General features: G+C 53.2%; 5 protein-coding genes across 5 annotated transcripts; 3 read left to right on the top strand and 2 right to left on the bottom strand.

The window, feature by feature from the left end:
* The first annotated feature begins 353 nt into the window (after positions 1 to 353).
* Positions 354 to 2,259, top strand: BO97DRAFT_268158 (uncharacterized protein). Its single transcript, XM_025690961.1, has 2 exons — positions 354 to 740; positions 795 to 2,259. Exons 1-2 carry the CDS (start codon positions 535 to 537, stop codon positions 2,002 to 2,004), a joined length of 1,416 nt encoding a protein of 471 aa, XP_025546233.1. The 5' UTR covers positions 354 to 534; the 3' UTR covers positions 2,005 to 2,259.
* Positions 2,260 to 2,842: 583 nt separating this feature from the next.
* Positions 2,843 to 4,014, bottom strand: rrp36 (putative pre-rRNA processing protein; the record flags this gene model as incomplete). The annotated part of the gene is made up of 2 exons (XM_025694312.1): positions 3,813 to 4,014; positions 2,843 to 3,757 (listed from the first exon to the last, which is right to left on the bottom strand). Exons 1-2 carry the CDS (start codon positions 3,981 to 3,983, stop codon positions 2,843 to 2,845), a joined length of 1,086 nt encoding a protein of 361 aa, XP_025546232.1. The 5' UTR covers positions 3,984 to 4,014.
* Positions 4,015 to 4,194: 180 nt separating this feature from the next.
* BO97DRAFT_400834 (NIF domain protein) lies at positions 4,195 to 6,958 on the top strand. The gene is made up of 2 exons (XM_025694311.1): positions 4,195 to 4,370; positions 4,435 to 6,958. The coding sequence occupies exons 1-2, from the start codon at positions 4,296 to 4,298 to the stop codon at positions 6,742 to 6,744; spliced, it is 2,385 nt and encodes a 794-aa protein (XP_025546231.1). The 5' UTR covers positions 4,195 to 4,295; the 3' UTR covers positions 6,745 to 6,958.
* Positions 6,959 to 7,505: 547 nt separating this feature from the next.
* On the bottom strand, positions 7,506 to 9,599 carry BO97DRAFT_409266 (putative translation elongation factor eEF-1 subunit gamma). The gene is made up of 3 exons (XM_025696022.1): positions 9,517 to 9,599; positions 9,204 to 9,405; positions 7,506 to 8,984 (listed from the first exon to the last, which is right to left on the bottom strand). Exons 1-3 carry the CDS (start codon positions 9,544 to 9,546, stop codon positions 7,978 to 7,980), a joined length of 1,239 nt encoding a protein of 412 aa, XP_025546230.1. The 5' UTR covers positions 9,547 to 9,599; the 3' UTR covers positions 7,506 to 7,977.
* A 158-nt stretch (positions 9,600 to 9,757) lies between these two features.
* BO97DRAFT_400830 (mitochondrial 37S ribosomal protein uS9m) lies at positions 9,758 to 11,096 on the top strand. The gene is made up of 2 exons (XM_025694310.1): positions 9,758 to 10,738; positions 10,795 to 11,096. The coding sequence occupies exons 1-2, from the start codon at positions 9,859 to 9,861 to the stop codon at positions 10,884 to 10,886; spliced, it is 972 nt and encodes a 323-aa protein (XP_025546229.1). The 5' UTR covers positions 9,758 to 9,858; the 3' UTR covers positions 10,887 to 11,096.
* Positions 11,097 to 14,109: the final 3,013 nt, after the last annotated feature.

Below are 14,109 nucleotides of genomic sequence, written 5' to 3'. Positions count from 1 at the left end.
CTCTCCCTCCTCTTCCCTATTTTCCCCTTCCCTCTGTTTCTCCCTCTACGTCCTCCCTCTGTGGTGGTGGTCGTTCCTTGTTTGGGCTGGGCCCGTCTGTTCTTCTTTCTCCGCCCCCCCCTCCCTCTCCCCTCCGGAGCTTACCTACCGAAGACCCAAGTACCTCCTCCATTACACCACGCCACAGAGTCGTTCGCCCTCAGAAGTCCCCCGATTAGCCGCCGTCGACCCCCAATCCTGCTCAACCGCGCGCGCTCCCGCGTTCAGTATCTTACCTCCCGCTTCGATACCACACAACCGTACACCATAAAGCATTACTGGATTTCTTCCGCTAGTGAGGTTGTGAGACTTACGGTGGCACAGTATCTCGACCGTATATATACAGTGGCTGTGTGAGACCGCCGAGAGGATCACTGTCAAACTTAAGATTGGACCAGAGTGAAAGCTGCTCTTGGTCTCGACAGCTTTGCCAAGGAGTCGCTTCTGCTTCGGCATCCTGTGTCGCACTTCACCCCGTCACGTTTCTTCGTCATTATGTCCACCGCGGTTGCGCCTGCCCAGGCCGCTCCGCTCACTTCGCCGCGCATGACCCGTGACCTGAGTCCGAAGAATTGCCCAACGTTGGCACCTGCGACTTCGAGTAATCAGAATAGCGCCACGCCACCTCGTCTGTCTGGCCCATCGCGGGATGGGTCATCGGCCAAGAGCTCTCCTGCAGGAAAGAAGCCGACATCACCATCGTGAGTAATCCGCAGCGAGTGCCTGGATCGCAACTATACTAAAAAGCCAACTAGGTCGCAAAACGGAACAAACCCCGCGAAAGTCATAGTCAAGAAGGAACCGCCTTCATCGCCTGCAATGCAGTCCCATACTCGACCTCGTCCCCGGCGATTGGATCTCTCTACTAGCCTCCCGAACTCGGGAGGTCTGTCCGCTCGGGCTCCCGGAGGTCCGATGACTGCCCGGGATGGCCTCAATATGCAGAACGTTGGGATCGCTTGCCTGTCTCCGGGCTTTCAGACCCACGACCCGGTCATGAGAGAGCAACTCCAACGGAGCTTGTCAGTTCGTGACCAACAAAGATCAATAATCGAATCGCGCCTACAGAAGTCTGCGAAGGATGACGGACCAGAAGGAATTAGGCCTTCGGATTCGTTTGGCCTACCCAAGACCGCAGCTTCGAAGAGGAGACCACCGGGCTTGTCCATCGTTCCCCCATCTGCAGCTCAATTCGCAAATGAGCGTGTCATTCAATCGGCGCCTTTAAACCAGACATTTACTGGCCGACACGAGCCGCAGCCACTGACCCGTCACATCGTCAATCAGAGTCCTACTCTAGGGTCTACTTCTCATATTCATCACGTCCCTGCCAACCAAACGAACAACCGCCTTCCACCACTCTCTGATGTGTTTGGGTCGGATGCTTTGGGAGGCCGTGATAGAGACATCAACAGGGGACCTTTCTACCCTGGCGCAACGGGTGCGAGCTCATCTCAATCAAACAACTTGCCGCCCATTCCATCTCCCAGGATGTCTCGTGATTCTGCTCAAGTTCCCAAGCGGCCAAGAGAGTATCGTTCTGCCGAAGAAGCTGTCCAAGAAATGTCGGGTGGACGGGAAGAGCTCCTGCCTCGCATCGTGCACTACGGCGGTCACCAACCACCAACCCCACCGTCTCCGCGGGTCACCAACGGTCCCCCCAAATCTGGTGCACCTCATTCAGACACCGCCCCGGCGACGAACGTTCATCCTCAACCAGTTTTGTATCCTTCCGAAGGATCTGCCCGTCGCCGCTCTAGAAATGAGTACGAGCATGAACATGGTAGTCCTCCGCTAGGCCATGGTCCCGATCCACACTACCGTCCGAACCCAGCTCTGGCTTCTGGCGCAAGTACCACCCGTGGTCCATTCGGTGCTGGCAGAGACTCCCCCGAGACTCAAAGGAGAAAGAAAGAAGAATTTCTCAGTCTTTGCGCCCGCGCATGGGATTTGTTCCATTCTTAGAGCTGAATTCGCCAGCACGTCTCTCTCGACCCTCTCAGCTGGAGGCTAGCGCCATCTTCAGGCAACGGTAATATCAGGGCACCGGCTTATTTGCACGAGGTGTCACGTGCTTGTTGGTCCGTGAGCTCAAATAACCACTGGTGGGAGTTTCACACCCAGGTGGGATTTGTTTTTGGCTATATGTGAAAGACATGCCTAGGGAACCCCTACGTTCTTGGCATGATGAATATGCATACGACGACCATTTCTATGAACAGATATGATCAGTTGCTCCTAAACCGCCCAGGAGACACGGATTATTTTTCAGCAGCTTGATTTCTCTTCTTCTATGCATTCTATACCATACCGCAGACGGCATCCCTGCTGTCATCATTGTTAAATTTCCGCTTTCCCTCTTCCATCTTTAGTTTCATTCTGCATCCGCTCATTTCATCAGTTACCTCCATCCCCAGAAAGTTCTACCGGCTATGAGGCGTTTATTGTAAGGGTGTCTTGTTTCATGAAGCATCCATGTTTATATATTGTTATGGGAACCTCGTTTTCGGTGATCCGTGGTGTGTTGATGATTGCTCTTCTTTCTACTCGATGTTCATATTTGCGATACCAATGATCTGTTCGTTTTTCCTACCAAGTCTTATTGGACATGTTACTCTTCTCTCATTATTACCGGATACTCACCTTAATTTGGGTTTTTTTGTTAGGAAAGTCAGAAGCCGGCAAAATCTGAGCAATTTTGGATAATGATAGGTGATACCACATTGGGTATACTGGTATATGGTTTGCATGATTATGTACACGAATGAACTTGTATGAGCAATAGATACTGGTATCATCGGAATTAAGCAAGCCGGCGGCGCTTGAAGCCCCCTCCGTGGTCTCGGGGCGCATCGTCGCCAGCCAGCGCTCGGCGCTCCATAGGCATTTCTTTCCTTTCTTTGGCCGCGGTCTTCTTGCGCCTCCTTTCAAGCGCCTTCGTGCGGTCTTTGGAGTTCATACTCTCATACTTCTGGAGCAGGACCTGCTTCTTGAGATCCGACTTCTTCATGTAGTACGGGTTGCTCTTCTTTCCTTCACGGATGAGCTGTTTCTCCTTCTTCTTGTGTTCAGATAGAATCTCTCTCTCTCGCTTTCTGCTCTCCATAGCGCGGAGCCGGTCCTGAGTTGATCGAATCTCTCGCTTCAAGGCTTCCTTTTGTGCAGGATTCTTGGTCTTGGCGTACTGTGCCTTCAGCTCTTTGAGCTCATTGGCACGGTATTCATCGAGGAAAGCGTAGGCATCCTTGGCACCTTGAGGATTACCCCGACCACCCGCACTGGTCACAGTAGGGTCGAAACGTGGATCTCGAGATTTGGGCACGCTCGGCGGCTCGACAACGGTGCGTTTGCGAGAAACGGCATATTTGGATGATTGCACCATGGGAGCGTGCTTCGAGGAACGGGAGGGCTTCTCCGAATCCTTCGACTTTGACAATCCTTGCCGCTTCTGCTCCCGTGCTTCCTGGATACGAGCTCGAATATCATCGAGCGGCGATGAAACTGCGTTGGCTTCGTCTGTTTTCTTGTTGGTTTTCGAGGCTCGTTTTGCTTTCGGACCTAGGGATGCTTGCGCCTTGGCTAGAGCGCCGAATGAGATGTTTCCCAGGGTGGCCTGGACATCATCTTCGGGTGCTTCGCTGTGGCTTTCGCTATCATTGTCATGGTCATCATCGTCGTCGTCGTCGTCGTCTTCTAGACCATCGGAGGCTTCGTCTGACTGGACATCGAGTTAGAACTACCAAGCTGTCTGAATTGACGCGGAAATCACAAACCATATCATCATTGCCGACATCATCCTCATCGAGAGAATCGTCGCTGGCATTCTCAGAGTCCGAGGGTGCATGGTCACTCGCCTCCTCGGAACCAGACCGATCGGAGTAGACCTCTTCATCTTCCTCGGGGAGTGCCCGCACTCGGCGATTAAGAAGATCTGAAATGGCCATTTCGTGCTGTCCGAAAATGAACTACTACTTGTCTATCAGTGATTAGAGAAATGCGAACTTCACGGCGGTGAGACAGCAATAAAAAAAAAGTCAATTCTGCCGGCCCCCTGGGCGGTAGCGAAAGCGGCTTGCTGCTGGTTGGCTAGCGGGGAACATTTGTCGCGATTTTCCCCTGGGGGTTTGTCCGTCGCATTCGAATGCTCCGCTATATCTTCACTCGTTGGTCACCCAGACCTTAGCTGCTTTTGCCGTGACAGACTCTCTCGTTGCGGTCTTTAGGTGTTCTCATGCAATAGACTCTCAGACATCTTCATGCTAGCCTTACGGCTACCTCCCTCAGCCTCCGCTAGACTTGACCGAAAGTCCCGAAGCGGGGCCTCCTTGATGGTATGCGTACATCTTTTGACAGACACTTGTTTTACTCCCCTCTGACGCTGACGGCGACATATAGATCTCGCGGCCAAGTATCAGTCCGACTCTCCGGTGCCGTACATCGTCTCTTCTGCGATCCTACGTTCGTTCGTGTCCCTTGTGTAAATACCGTGATTGCGCATCGCACCCCACAATGGGGCCTGAGAATAGCCCCGGAGGCGGCTACTCTAGTCGGGGCGGACATAATAAGTCCTACAATGAGGGCAATCCCAGGGCATCATGGAGGCCATATCGTGACCGTTGGAACTCGAAACCCACACATGCAGATCAAACCGGTACGCAGGCGCCAGGTCAAGGCTTGCCAGACCGCGCGCGAAGGAACAACAGATCAGCAGACAGACGACCGACTCAAGGCTCTGGGTTAGCCGTAATGTCTCATGAAGCTATGCCACTACAGTCGTCTCATGGGCCAAACTCAACAAGTCATGCAGGTTTCGGGGGCAATGTCAATAACCCGAACCTGCCTTTTGTGTTTCCCCCATTTCCAGGTGTTATGGATGCGAATGGCAATGTCGTATCTCAGCAGCCGTTCCCGATGCCGACTATACCAGATCAACAGCCTTTCTTTACATCGAACATGTCAGCACAGCAGTCAGTCTTCCGTCACAATGCGCCTGATCAGTCACAGCAGCAGTTTACACCTCAATTGGCTCCCTCACCGTACCCTTCTTTTGGGCTTCCGACATGGGATGATTTCACCAAGTTTGCGAGCCAGCTACCACCCATGCCTCCTCCACCCATGCTGAACATGGGAATGTCAAACCCGCTGTTAGCTATGCAAATGTTTGGCTCGATTGCATATGGGCCAGACACCCCGCAGGATGCAGTCTCAAACCAGCAAGAGCGTTATGTACCGGACGAGAGAGGATCCCGGTCACCCAAGCCAGTCAAACCAGTCATACCCCCATCTCCTACGGCAGACTACCTCGAGCAGTCCTCCCTTCCACCGAAGCGAAACCCCTCACCCCAGCCCCTCCTCGTCATCCTAGACTTGAATGGCACACTTGTCCACCGCAAGAATCGCAATTCTCCGCCCTCGTACAGCGAACGCGCCGGTTTAAGGCTTTTCCTTGATACTCTTCTGAGTAATTACACCGTCATGGTTTGGTCCAGCTCGCAACCGTTTACCGTCAAAAGTCTATGCGCAAAATTGTTCTCGCGGGCCGACCGGAAAAGACTCGTCGCCGAATGGGGGCGTGACAAGTTCAATCTTACCGCACATCAGTACAGAAACAAAGTCCAAGTCTACAAAACGTTGAGTACAGTCTGGCAAAGCAGCCTGATCCAATCGTCTTACCCCCGATCTTATAGGAAGAGGGGGCAGCAAGCACAAGAGGGGGGAAAGAAACTACAGTGGGACCAGACCAACACCATTCTGATTGATGACAGCAAACTCAAAGCCATCGCCGAGCCGTACAATATCCTGGAGATCCCTGAGTTCACGGGCAACTGTAGCGCGGAGGACGCTCAAGTGTTCCCGAATGTGCTGCGGCTCCTGCAGGAGTTGGCAAAATACGACGATGTCAGCAAGGTGTTGCATATCTGGGGCTCGAAACTGACAGAGACAGAGGGCGCGAGTGTCTTCGATATCGACATTGGTGTGGACGAGAGTGATAGCATCCCCGCTGGCACGGCCGCTGTTACTCTTGGGCAACATGAGCAGCAACCCAGTATCCCCCATGGCCCCTCAACGATTGAGGAGTTGGCGCAAGCGCGCACCGCACGTCGCAAAGCCCGCAAACAGGAGAAAAAAGCGGCTCGACGCCTCGCGACTTCGACTGCCCCTGCCAAACCTGCCGGCGCGGCTTTCCCTGCGCGAGATCGCTCGAGATCCCCTTTCAGACCTGCCCGCGCGGCCTTCCCTGCGCGAGACAGCTCAAGGTCCCCTTTGAGACCTGCCGACGCGGCCTTCCCTGCGCGAGACAGCTCGAGATCCCCTTTCAGACCTGCCCGCGCGGCCTTCCCTGCACGAGGCAGCTCAAGATCCCCTTCCAGACCTGCTGACGCAGCCTTCCCTGCGCGAGACAGCTCAAGATCCCCTTTCAGATCTGCCGGTGCGGTTTTCCCTACGCGAGAGCGCTCGAGGTCCCCTCCCAAAAAACTCCCATTCCGGCAGTCCCGGTCCCCCGCCCGCATCAGAGACACAACTCCCTACCAACCACGCGCCGGTAGCCCCAACCCGCCTCAGTTTCAGGACAAGAAAAGCCAAGCCCGTCGGGACCGTCGCCGAGCTCGCAAGATGGAAGCGAAAGCCGCTCGCCAGGGGAAAGGACGCCGGACCAGCGAGAACTACCTTCTAGACCAACTCGAGGCGTCCTTGAACCGGTAGCACCATGTGTGTGTGTGTGTGTGTGCCGTGCCAAGAGGGGACTGCATGCCCCCCTTCCCTCCGCTGGCTCTTCCTGTAACATAATCACCTCTGTTCGGTTGTGTCTTTCTATCATTTATGTATGTATATACGTGTGATGTGATGTGTGGTGTGGTGTTTGGGGTTTAGATTGGTTTGGATTGGTTCGGCTGGGTCTGTGCGGTTTCACTCGTCTGATAATATCTTATCTCTATACAGGATACATCTAGAATCGCATGGGCTTATGTGTTCCTTCCTCCTGTCTGCCTGGTTTGCAGATGGGAGTAAGGTACCTTATCCCTTATCTACCTTCCTACCTGCCTCCCCGTGTGAGGGAAATAGCCATGGTGCACTGACAACGGAGTAAGAATGAGATGTAGAGTTGGAAGGACGACTGATGTTCAGTATTCTTCATTTGTGGTATGTGTAGACGATTAACCGGATCCGATAGTATCTTGCATAGTTACCTGGATAATCAAGAAAATGCAGGAGGCAAGTGCTCGGTGGGTAGAGGATAGGTAGGTAGGTAGGTGAGCAGACACTTCCGGGCTCACATCTGCTACGTATATAGATAGCTACACGTGTTTTAAGTATTGATTCCAAGTGGCAGTTTGGGAGTCTTGTAAGAAAGAGAAAGCCGGTAGGTGAAGGGATGAAAACAATACCTCATCTAGGGTAGGTCCAGGTGACAATGAGTCTACATCACATGAACGAGATATGTTGACGGACGGATAAAAGTCAAGTTCAGGTCATGGAAAAGCACAACAGTGCTGTAGTTCATCATTTTGAGCCTTAACAGGCAGCTACTGTACTGCTATCATCCAGTCCGAATCGTAAGCATAGCTTGACGTGACGCATGAAAAAAAGTGTTGGCTAAAAAAGCTTTTCTTTTTGAGCGAGGGTGCAGATTAAAGCACACAAAAGCCAGTCCATAACGGGTAATATCGAGGGAATGGTGGGAGGTTATAGGAGAGATGAGGATGTAGTGGAGTCGAGGAATAGGCGGGCTTTCAACGCTGTTATCCGTGACACACACTTCTTCCCTATCTTGAGCGGGCTGGGATGGACGATGGAGGATGTGGAGGTTGTGTTTTGTGTGCTCATCTACAAGGCTCACTCTTCGCCGAGAGAGAAAAAGAAAATGGGATATCATCATCATCAATAATGAGTCGGCGCTAAGGCACAGCTACGACGACCTCGGGGGGGTGCACTAGCTTATTTGAAGACGTGGCCGTCAGCGAAGGGGTACTCCTTGCCGTCAATGACGACAGGAACATCCCAAGCCCACATGTCATCGACGAGCTTGCGGTCAGCCTCGTTGGTGTGGTCGAGCTTGACGAAGTCGTAGCTCTCCCAGTCGGGGGCGACGTCGAAAGCGGGCTTGAACTCCTGGCCACGGACAAGGAAGACACCGCGGATGACGCAGTCGTAGTTGGTACCGTAGACCTGCTGGGAACCGAAGAGGTACTTGCGGGAGGCCTCAAGACGGTTGTGGAAGCCACCAATCAGGTTGTTGGCCATGAAGGTAAGCTTGAGCTCGTTGTCGTACTTGTAGTTAACGGACCAGAGGGAGAACTCCTCGGGCTTGTAGTTGGCCCAGAACCAGGGCAGGGCAACGGGACGAGTGTCCTCGTTGGAGTACTGGCGCTTCAGCTCGTCGAGGACGAACTCGGGGCGACCGAGGGCCTCAAGAGGGTGCTTGAACTTCTTCTCCTCGGCGGGCTTCTCCTCGGCGGCGGGGGCAGCAGCAGCGGGGGCAGGAGCAGCCTTGGGCTTCTCCTCCTTCTTGGGAGGAGTGTACTTGATGGCCTCCTCAACGAAGACGGGGTTCTCAACAACAGCCTTGAAAGCGGGCTGGTTGATGATGGTGTTGTACCAACGAGCGAAGGAGACGTGCTCGTCACGGAACTTCTTGTCCAAGACAGTGGCGAAGGCACGGGTGCAGAGAGCGGCAACGAAAAGATCGGCCAGGGTGATACGCTCACCAACCAGGAAGGTGTTGGCAGTAAGGTGGGAGTTGAGAACGCCAGCGTTCTTCAGGGCAAGCTTCTGAGCATCCTCGACGTTCTTCTTGTTGTAGGAGTCAAGGCCGAGCAGGGGGCGGAACCAGCCAGCGAAGCGGGGGAGCAACTCAGCGTTGGCGAAGGACAACCAACGGAGGATGGAAGCGTAGTCCTGCTTGGTCTTACCCAGAAGGGTGGTCTTCTCGTTCTGGGAGGTCACTTTTCGATAAGTCAGCTTCTGGTCTCCAAGAACCATTTGGGTGACAAAAAGTCTCTTCAGCCGCACGTGGGGTAACAGATGATCAGAGTTTAATGTTATCAACACAGTTTGTTATTTTTACCATTCTGACAGGGATAACTTATAGATGAATCTCATCATATCGATGGGGGTAGAAAGGGGTGCATGACACAAAGAGTGAGTCACATGTGTAAACGTACCATAGACGGCGATGGCAATGGCCTCAGACAGAGTGTAGCCGTTGGCACCCTCGAAGGCAGGGACCTTGCCGAGGGGCTGGATACGGCGGTACTCAGCAGACTGGTTGAAAGCAGCAGCAGAGTTAGGCTCGGTCTTGACAAGCTCCAACTCCACGTCGTTAGCCTTAGCGGCAACGAGGATGGCGATGGTGCGAGCGTTCTCCTATTGAACATGTTAGCTGGCTCGAAGGTTTGATGAGAGGTATTGAAGAGCTGGTCATGCAGAAGTGGAACTATCATGCACAGCAGGTCGATCTGGGTTGATAGAACATACAGGAGCACCGTAGAGCTTTCCGAAGGCCATTGTGAAAGATATGTGTGGGATGAAGAAGAGAAGAGAAAGGGAGGGGGGGAAGAGAGGAAAAGAATGAGGGGAAGAAGAAAAAGAATGGTGAAATTTGTGCGAATCAGACGGCATCGGGGCCGGAGGAACGAATCCTGCGTCCACGTGATGCGATGCCGGGAAAAACCTCAGGAAATGCCCAACACCGCCAAAAGCGACTGTTTCCGCCGAAAGGAAGTCCGGCGACCGCTTCAGATCTCCAGCCTCTATCTCAGGAACCTCCCCTCCCTCCTCCAGGTTCTCCAGGCACCGGTCAGTCCTTCCCCGTGCGCAATGGCCTGGCAAAACCCCAATGGCCTCGTGCAGGCTATGCACTCCATCCGTCAAGCGGCTCCTCTGCGGCCTTTCCTCCAGCGCTCCGTGCTCTCCGCGTCGCCCATCTTGTCGGCCTCGTCGACGACGACGACGACGACAACGACGAGACTTTTTAAACAACCCAACAGCAAGCGATCCTATGCGACTGAAGTCGACTCTGTTGACTTTGTTGCCGCCCCACCCGTCGATCTCAACAAGCTTCCTGCTCGGCTTGTGCCCGTGTCTCCGTCCTACTTCTCCGGTAGCCCAAAGTTCGTCGACCATTTGTTGAATTTGGAATCCATTCTCGCCAAGCATGCCCATTTACCGATCGTGGAGAGCAACCAGGCGCCTCGTATGGCGTGGTTCAAATTAGCGCAGTTCCGTGATTTCGTCGGTGAACCCGTGCCGACAAAGAAGTACAAGGGCCTTCTCAAGATCCTGCAGCGACTCAATCGAATCGACCGCAAGCTGATGCCACATGAAGTGAAGAGTACTATCGAGAAATTTCTTCGTCCGGGTAACCCATACGATCTCAAGCCCGCCCCGGCTCAGGTGGATGAGATGGGCCGTGGTCGCGGCCGGGGCAAGCGCAAGTCTTCCTCAGCAGTGGCTTTCCTGGTCGAGGGTGATGGCGAGGTGAGGGTGAATGGAAAGACATTGGTGGAGGCCTTCCCAAGAGTACATGATCGTGAGAGTGCCACCTGGGCTCTTCAGTGTACGTCGCGACTGGACAAGTATAATGTCTGGGCCCAAGTCCAGGGCGGAGGAACTACTGGGCAGGCAGAAGCCATCACGCTGGCTGTTGCACGGGCGCTGCTGGTTCACGAGCCTGCTCTGAAGCCTGTGCTTCGCAAGGGTATGTATCCCTGCTCCTCACTCCGACCATTATTTGCTGACCAATTATTCTCTCAGCCGGCGTCATCACGGTCGACGCCCGTCGTGTGGAGAGAAAGAAGCCCGGTCACGTCAAGGCGCGCAAGATGCCTACCTGGGTCAAGAGATGAAGGCGCAGTCGAGGTCGGTCTACCCTCGCGTGGAGGGCTTGGGTTATTTCTTTGTACTTCTACTTCCTTGCTGTATTATTCGATTTGGCCTTGTGATTTTTTTACCCAACGAAAGTATATCCTGTTTGGCAAGCATTCTCACCTGGTGTCACGGAAGTCGTTTCAGGACACGACACGGCATGTCTTCGGCGACCGGCATGTAACTATTGGCGTAAAAGTAATAAACTGAATTTTGGTACAAACCTCAGCTTGGTGTTACGGAAGCCGAGGGAAGGAGTTAGGATTGGATCAGGCAGAAATGTGCCGTTGACTCAGATCACTGCCGGCGATCAAGTGTTTGTCCCACCGTGCGCCCAGCTTGGGTCAAATCACCTTAAGAGGAAGATTGCTTTTCGGCCGCCGGCCAAGATTGCCAGACACAATATACCCGGGCAAGAAAGACGAGTTGCAAGCCTGGAGCTGAAGAAGGGAACCGGTTCACAGCAGAAACCGACTGCGGTCCAGCGGTGGGATGGCAAGCTGTTTTGAAACAACAGACAGTGTGCAGAACAGCCATGTCCTTTTTGTTATGTTTCGCACGTGGACTGCGTTTCGACCCATTGTATTCGGCCTGATGCTAGCTAGGGTTTTGTGGCACCATGAGCTCGAGCGGATGGTGCTCTCTCCGTTGCTGAGAAGAGGCTGTTCATCCGGTGGTAACATCTAATGAGAGCAGGTTCGCGATTGTGGCGGATGGTTTCTCTCCGAAACCCCAAGCAGTATACCGACCTACAACCGCAATGCGATGCGATATGTTCTACTTGGGTGGTGGGAAATGCCAACGAGACTTGCAAGAGCTGTGGTAGAAAGATTGGGAGAGAAACCATCTGACGCGAACAGTCGTCACCAGTTCTGTTGAGAATCTCCCCGCCCCCAGCTGCAGCAGGAAAAGGCCATGAAAGTCGAATCGGAGTGATCTTACCTGCTCTGGCCCCTCGTCGTCAAGGTCACTGCCAACACGGCTCGGAATTGCGACTATTGGACGCTGGATGAGAAATAAAATGATGATCCTGGTGTGGCTGAAGAACTTGCCAAGGCTCTCATTAGACCAATTGGATATGGTGGAAGAGAGACAATAAACAGGTAGGAGGGTCGAAATTGGTGCTGTGAAAATGGTTGACGACCACGAAGGACCGAAGTGAAGGGGAGACCTGGGATGATGCTGATGCAGGTGGAGGTGGAGGTGGAGGTGGAGGTGGAGCCTGTCAATTGTATTGATGACATTCTCTATCTAGTATGTGGAAACAGTGGCCCCGGGGTTGGTTTCACGCCAATTAGGGAGAGGGATTGTTTTCAAAGGGCAGATACATTATTAGGTATCTAAATCATGGATACAGTAGGGTATCTACTAGGCTAGGTATCGGTCAATGTGTAGTATTGTGAGTAGGTGAGAATAAAGTACCTACAGTACTTCCTGTACCCGTGATTTCTGTGACCTTCCTAGGAAGTACAGTAATAGTAAGTACATCGTACCTAGTATGTATTTACAGTACATATTCTTAGCTAGCCTTCTAGTACTCTCGACCGAGTTTCGCATGGTCGAGACCGGACCTCCGCGTGAGCGTAGCAAGACTGCCTAGTTTATCAGCTGTTCAGCACTCACACTGTGCTTATTGACAGGACGCTCAGATCCACAATCAGCACAACAACTGATTGTCTGGATCAGCACGAGGCCTGTCAATTGCAGAGCATGCTCCTTCCAATCTGAGTCCCCTTCTTCTTCCTCCTCACTCTCAGTAACTACAGCTGTTGTCGGTTTACTTTGACCGGGGGGAGGGTGAGGCCTCCTCCCCCTCACTTGTTCACCACCCCGACAACCTCTCTCTCTCTCCGATTTTCCCTTTCCCCTCCTTTCTATCTTCTTCCAGGAATTGAAGCAGTGGCCTTCCTTCCGCCTCGCAATTTGGAATTCCGTCATCATGGCCCTTCCTTCCGAGCCCGAAGTCCACACTGTCGAGCCCTAAGGGACGCCGTCATTCCCTTAGAAGATCGTCCCGGCATACTTTCAGTACCTTAGGTACCCGGCTAATTCATCGGGCACCACCACTAAGGACCTCCCAGTCCTTCTATTCGCAAATCCCCGGAATGCATATGATGCAGGTCTGAAAATTGATCGAGAGGAAGACAGAAGAAAGGACAGGACAAGAGGACCGGGCGGGATCCACCTGCGAGAGACTCTGAGTAGGCTGCTTTAGCTTGTCTCAATGGGCGCGATGCCGATCCCCCTGGCTGTCATAAGCATGGCCTCCATTGGCCGCCTCCCGATGCACGCGCGACCTTCCCAGCCCGCTGGAAGGTGTACGACTCGGTGGCTTAGCCGGACCCTACATGTTCTGTACTGTGCACTTCCTTACACTATTCACAGGGACTACGCTCTTCTTTGAGGCTTCTATGTTTGGCGAATTGTAGGTGTTTATCAGTCCCAGACTTGATATTGCATTTGGGATTGCGGCTAAATTGGGTCATCGTGAATTTTGTAGATATTACCCATCAACTTTGGCATCTCGATCAATTTCGATGATCCAAGCCTCTGGGTGAACCGGATCGCCTGTGAGCGCATTGTCCGTCTGCCCAAAAGGGATCAGGCTCCGTTTGCCAGCGTGATCCTGCGATCTTTTGTGGTCAGTCCGGGCAGCAGCCGATCCACCTCCCAGGACCCCGGTATCATTGCGTCCCAGAAAGCGGTTCTTCCCGTGGTTCTATACCTATTCTGACGGTCCATCGCGGATAAGTCCCATGGAACCGTACCCCGGCTTCATTGCCTCACTTATTCTTGATTTGTTTATTTTTTTTTTCGGCATGTCTCACCTTGTTCAATCGGCACTTGTTTCTTTGGCTGCATAAAGATCTCTAGCGTCGGCTGAGGCCTGTCGCCACGCCGTCTCTTGCCTCACGATCGGACAATCGGGTGTGATGGTTCTTCGGATGGGGTGTGTGTGTGGGTGGGTGTGCATGGACCTAAGACGATCACCAAAATAGCGTTTCGGGAGGGCTTAACTCTAAGGGCCCCGGGGAACTCGGCCCAGGGCGGCGGTAAAAAGTCAGAATGGATCCTTTCAACTTGAACAATTTGGAATACTTGGAATGATTGTTGGCCGGACCGCAATCAGGAAGAATCTAGTGATGGAACTAGTCTCAGCGACTATCTCGATTGGGCCTGCTGCCCATTCTGAGTGCCTGGATC

Source organism: Aspergillus homomorphus, assembly GCF_003184865.1.
Source record: "Aspergillus homomorphus CBS 101889 unplaced genomic scaffold BO97scaffold_75, whole genome shotgun sequence".
NCBI classification, from domain to species: Eukaryota; Fungi; Ascomycota; class Eurotiomycetes; order Eurotiales; family Aspergillaceae; genus Aspergillus; species Aspergillus homomorphus.
This window is presented reverse-complemented; position numbering and strand designations above follow the sequence as displayed.

What these genes read in the sequence shown, in the direction of transcription:
- BO97DRAFT_400834 (XM_025694311.1), top strand. Translation starts at nt 4,296, where the DNA reads ATGCTAGCCTTACGGCTACCTCCCTCAGCCTCCGCTAGACTTGACCGA. An exon ending in GAAGCGGGGCCTCCTTGATG is followed by an intron (nt 4,371 to 4,434) that starts GTATGCGTACAT and finishes GGCGACATATAG; the next exon opens with ATCTCGCGGCCAAGTATCAG.
- BO97DRAFT_409266 (XM_025696022.1), bottom strand. Translation starts at nt 9,546, where the DNA reads ATGGCCTTCGGAAAGCTCTACGGTGCTCCT. An exon ending in GAAAGCTCTACGGTGCTCCT is followed by an intron (nt 9,406 to 9,516) that starts GTATGTTCTATC and finishes CATGTTCAATAG; the next exon opens with GAGAACGCTCGCACCATCGC. An exon ending in CATTGCCATCGCCGTCTATG is followed by an intron (nt 8,985 to 9,203) that starts GTACGTTTACAC and finishes CTTATCGAAAAG; the next exon opens with TGACCTCCCAGAACGAGAAG.
- BO97DRAFT_268158 (XM_025690961.1), top strand. Translation starts at nt 535, where the DNA reads ATGTCCACCGCGGTTGCGCCTGCCCAGGCCGCTCCGCTCACTTCGCCG. An exon ending in AAGAAGCCGACATCACCATC is followed by an intron (nt 741 to 794) that starts GTGAGTAATCCG and finishes AAAGCCAACTAG; the next exon opens with GTCGCAAAACGGAACAAACC.
- BO97DRAFT_400830 (XM_025694310.1), top strand. Translation starts at nt 9,859, where the DNA reads ATGGCCTGGCAAAACCCCAATGGCCTCGTGCAGGCTATGCACTCCATC. An exon ending in GAAGCCTGTGCTTCGCAAGG is followed by an intron (nt 10,739 to 10,794) that starts GTATGTATCCCT and finishes TTATTCTCTCAG; the next exon opens with CCGGCGTCATCACGGTCGAC.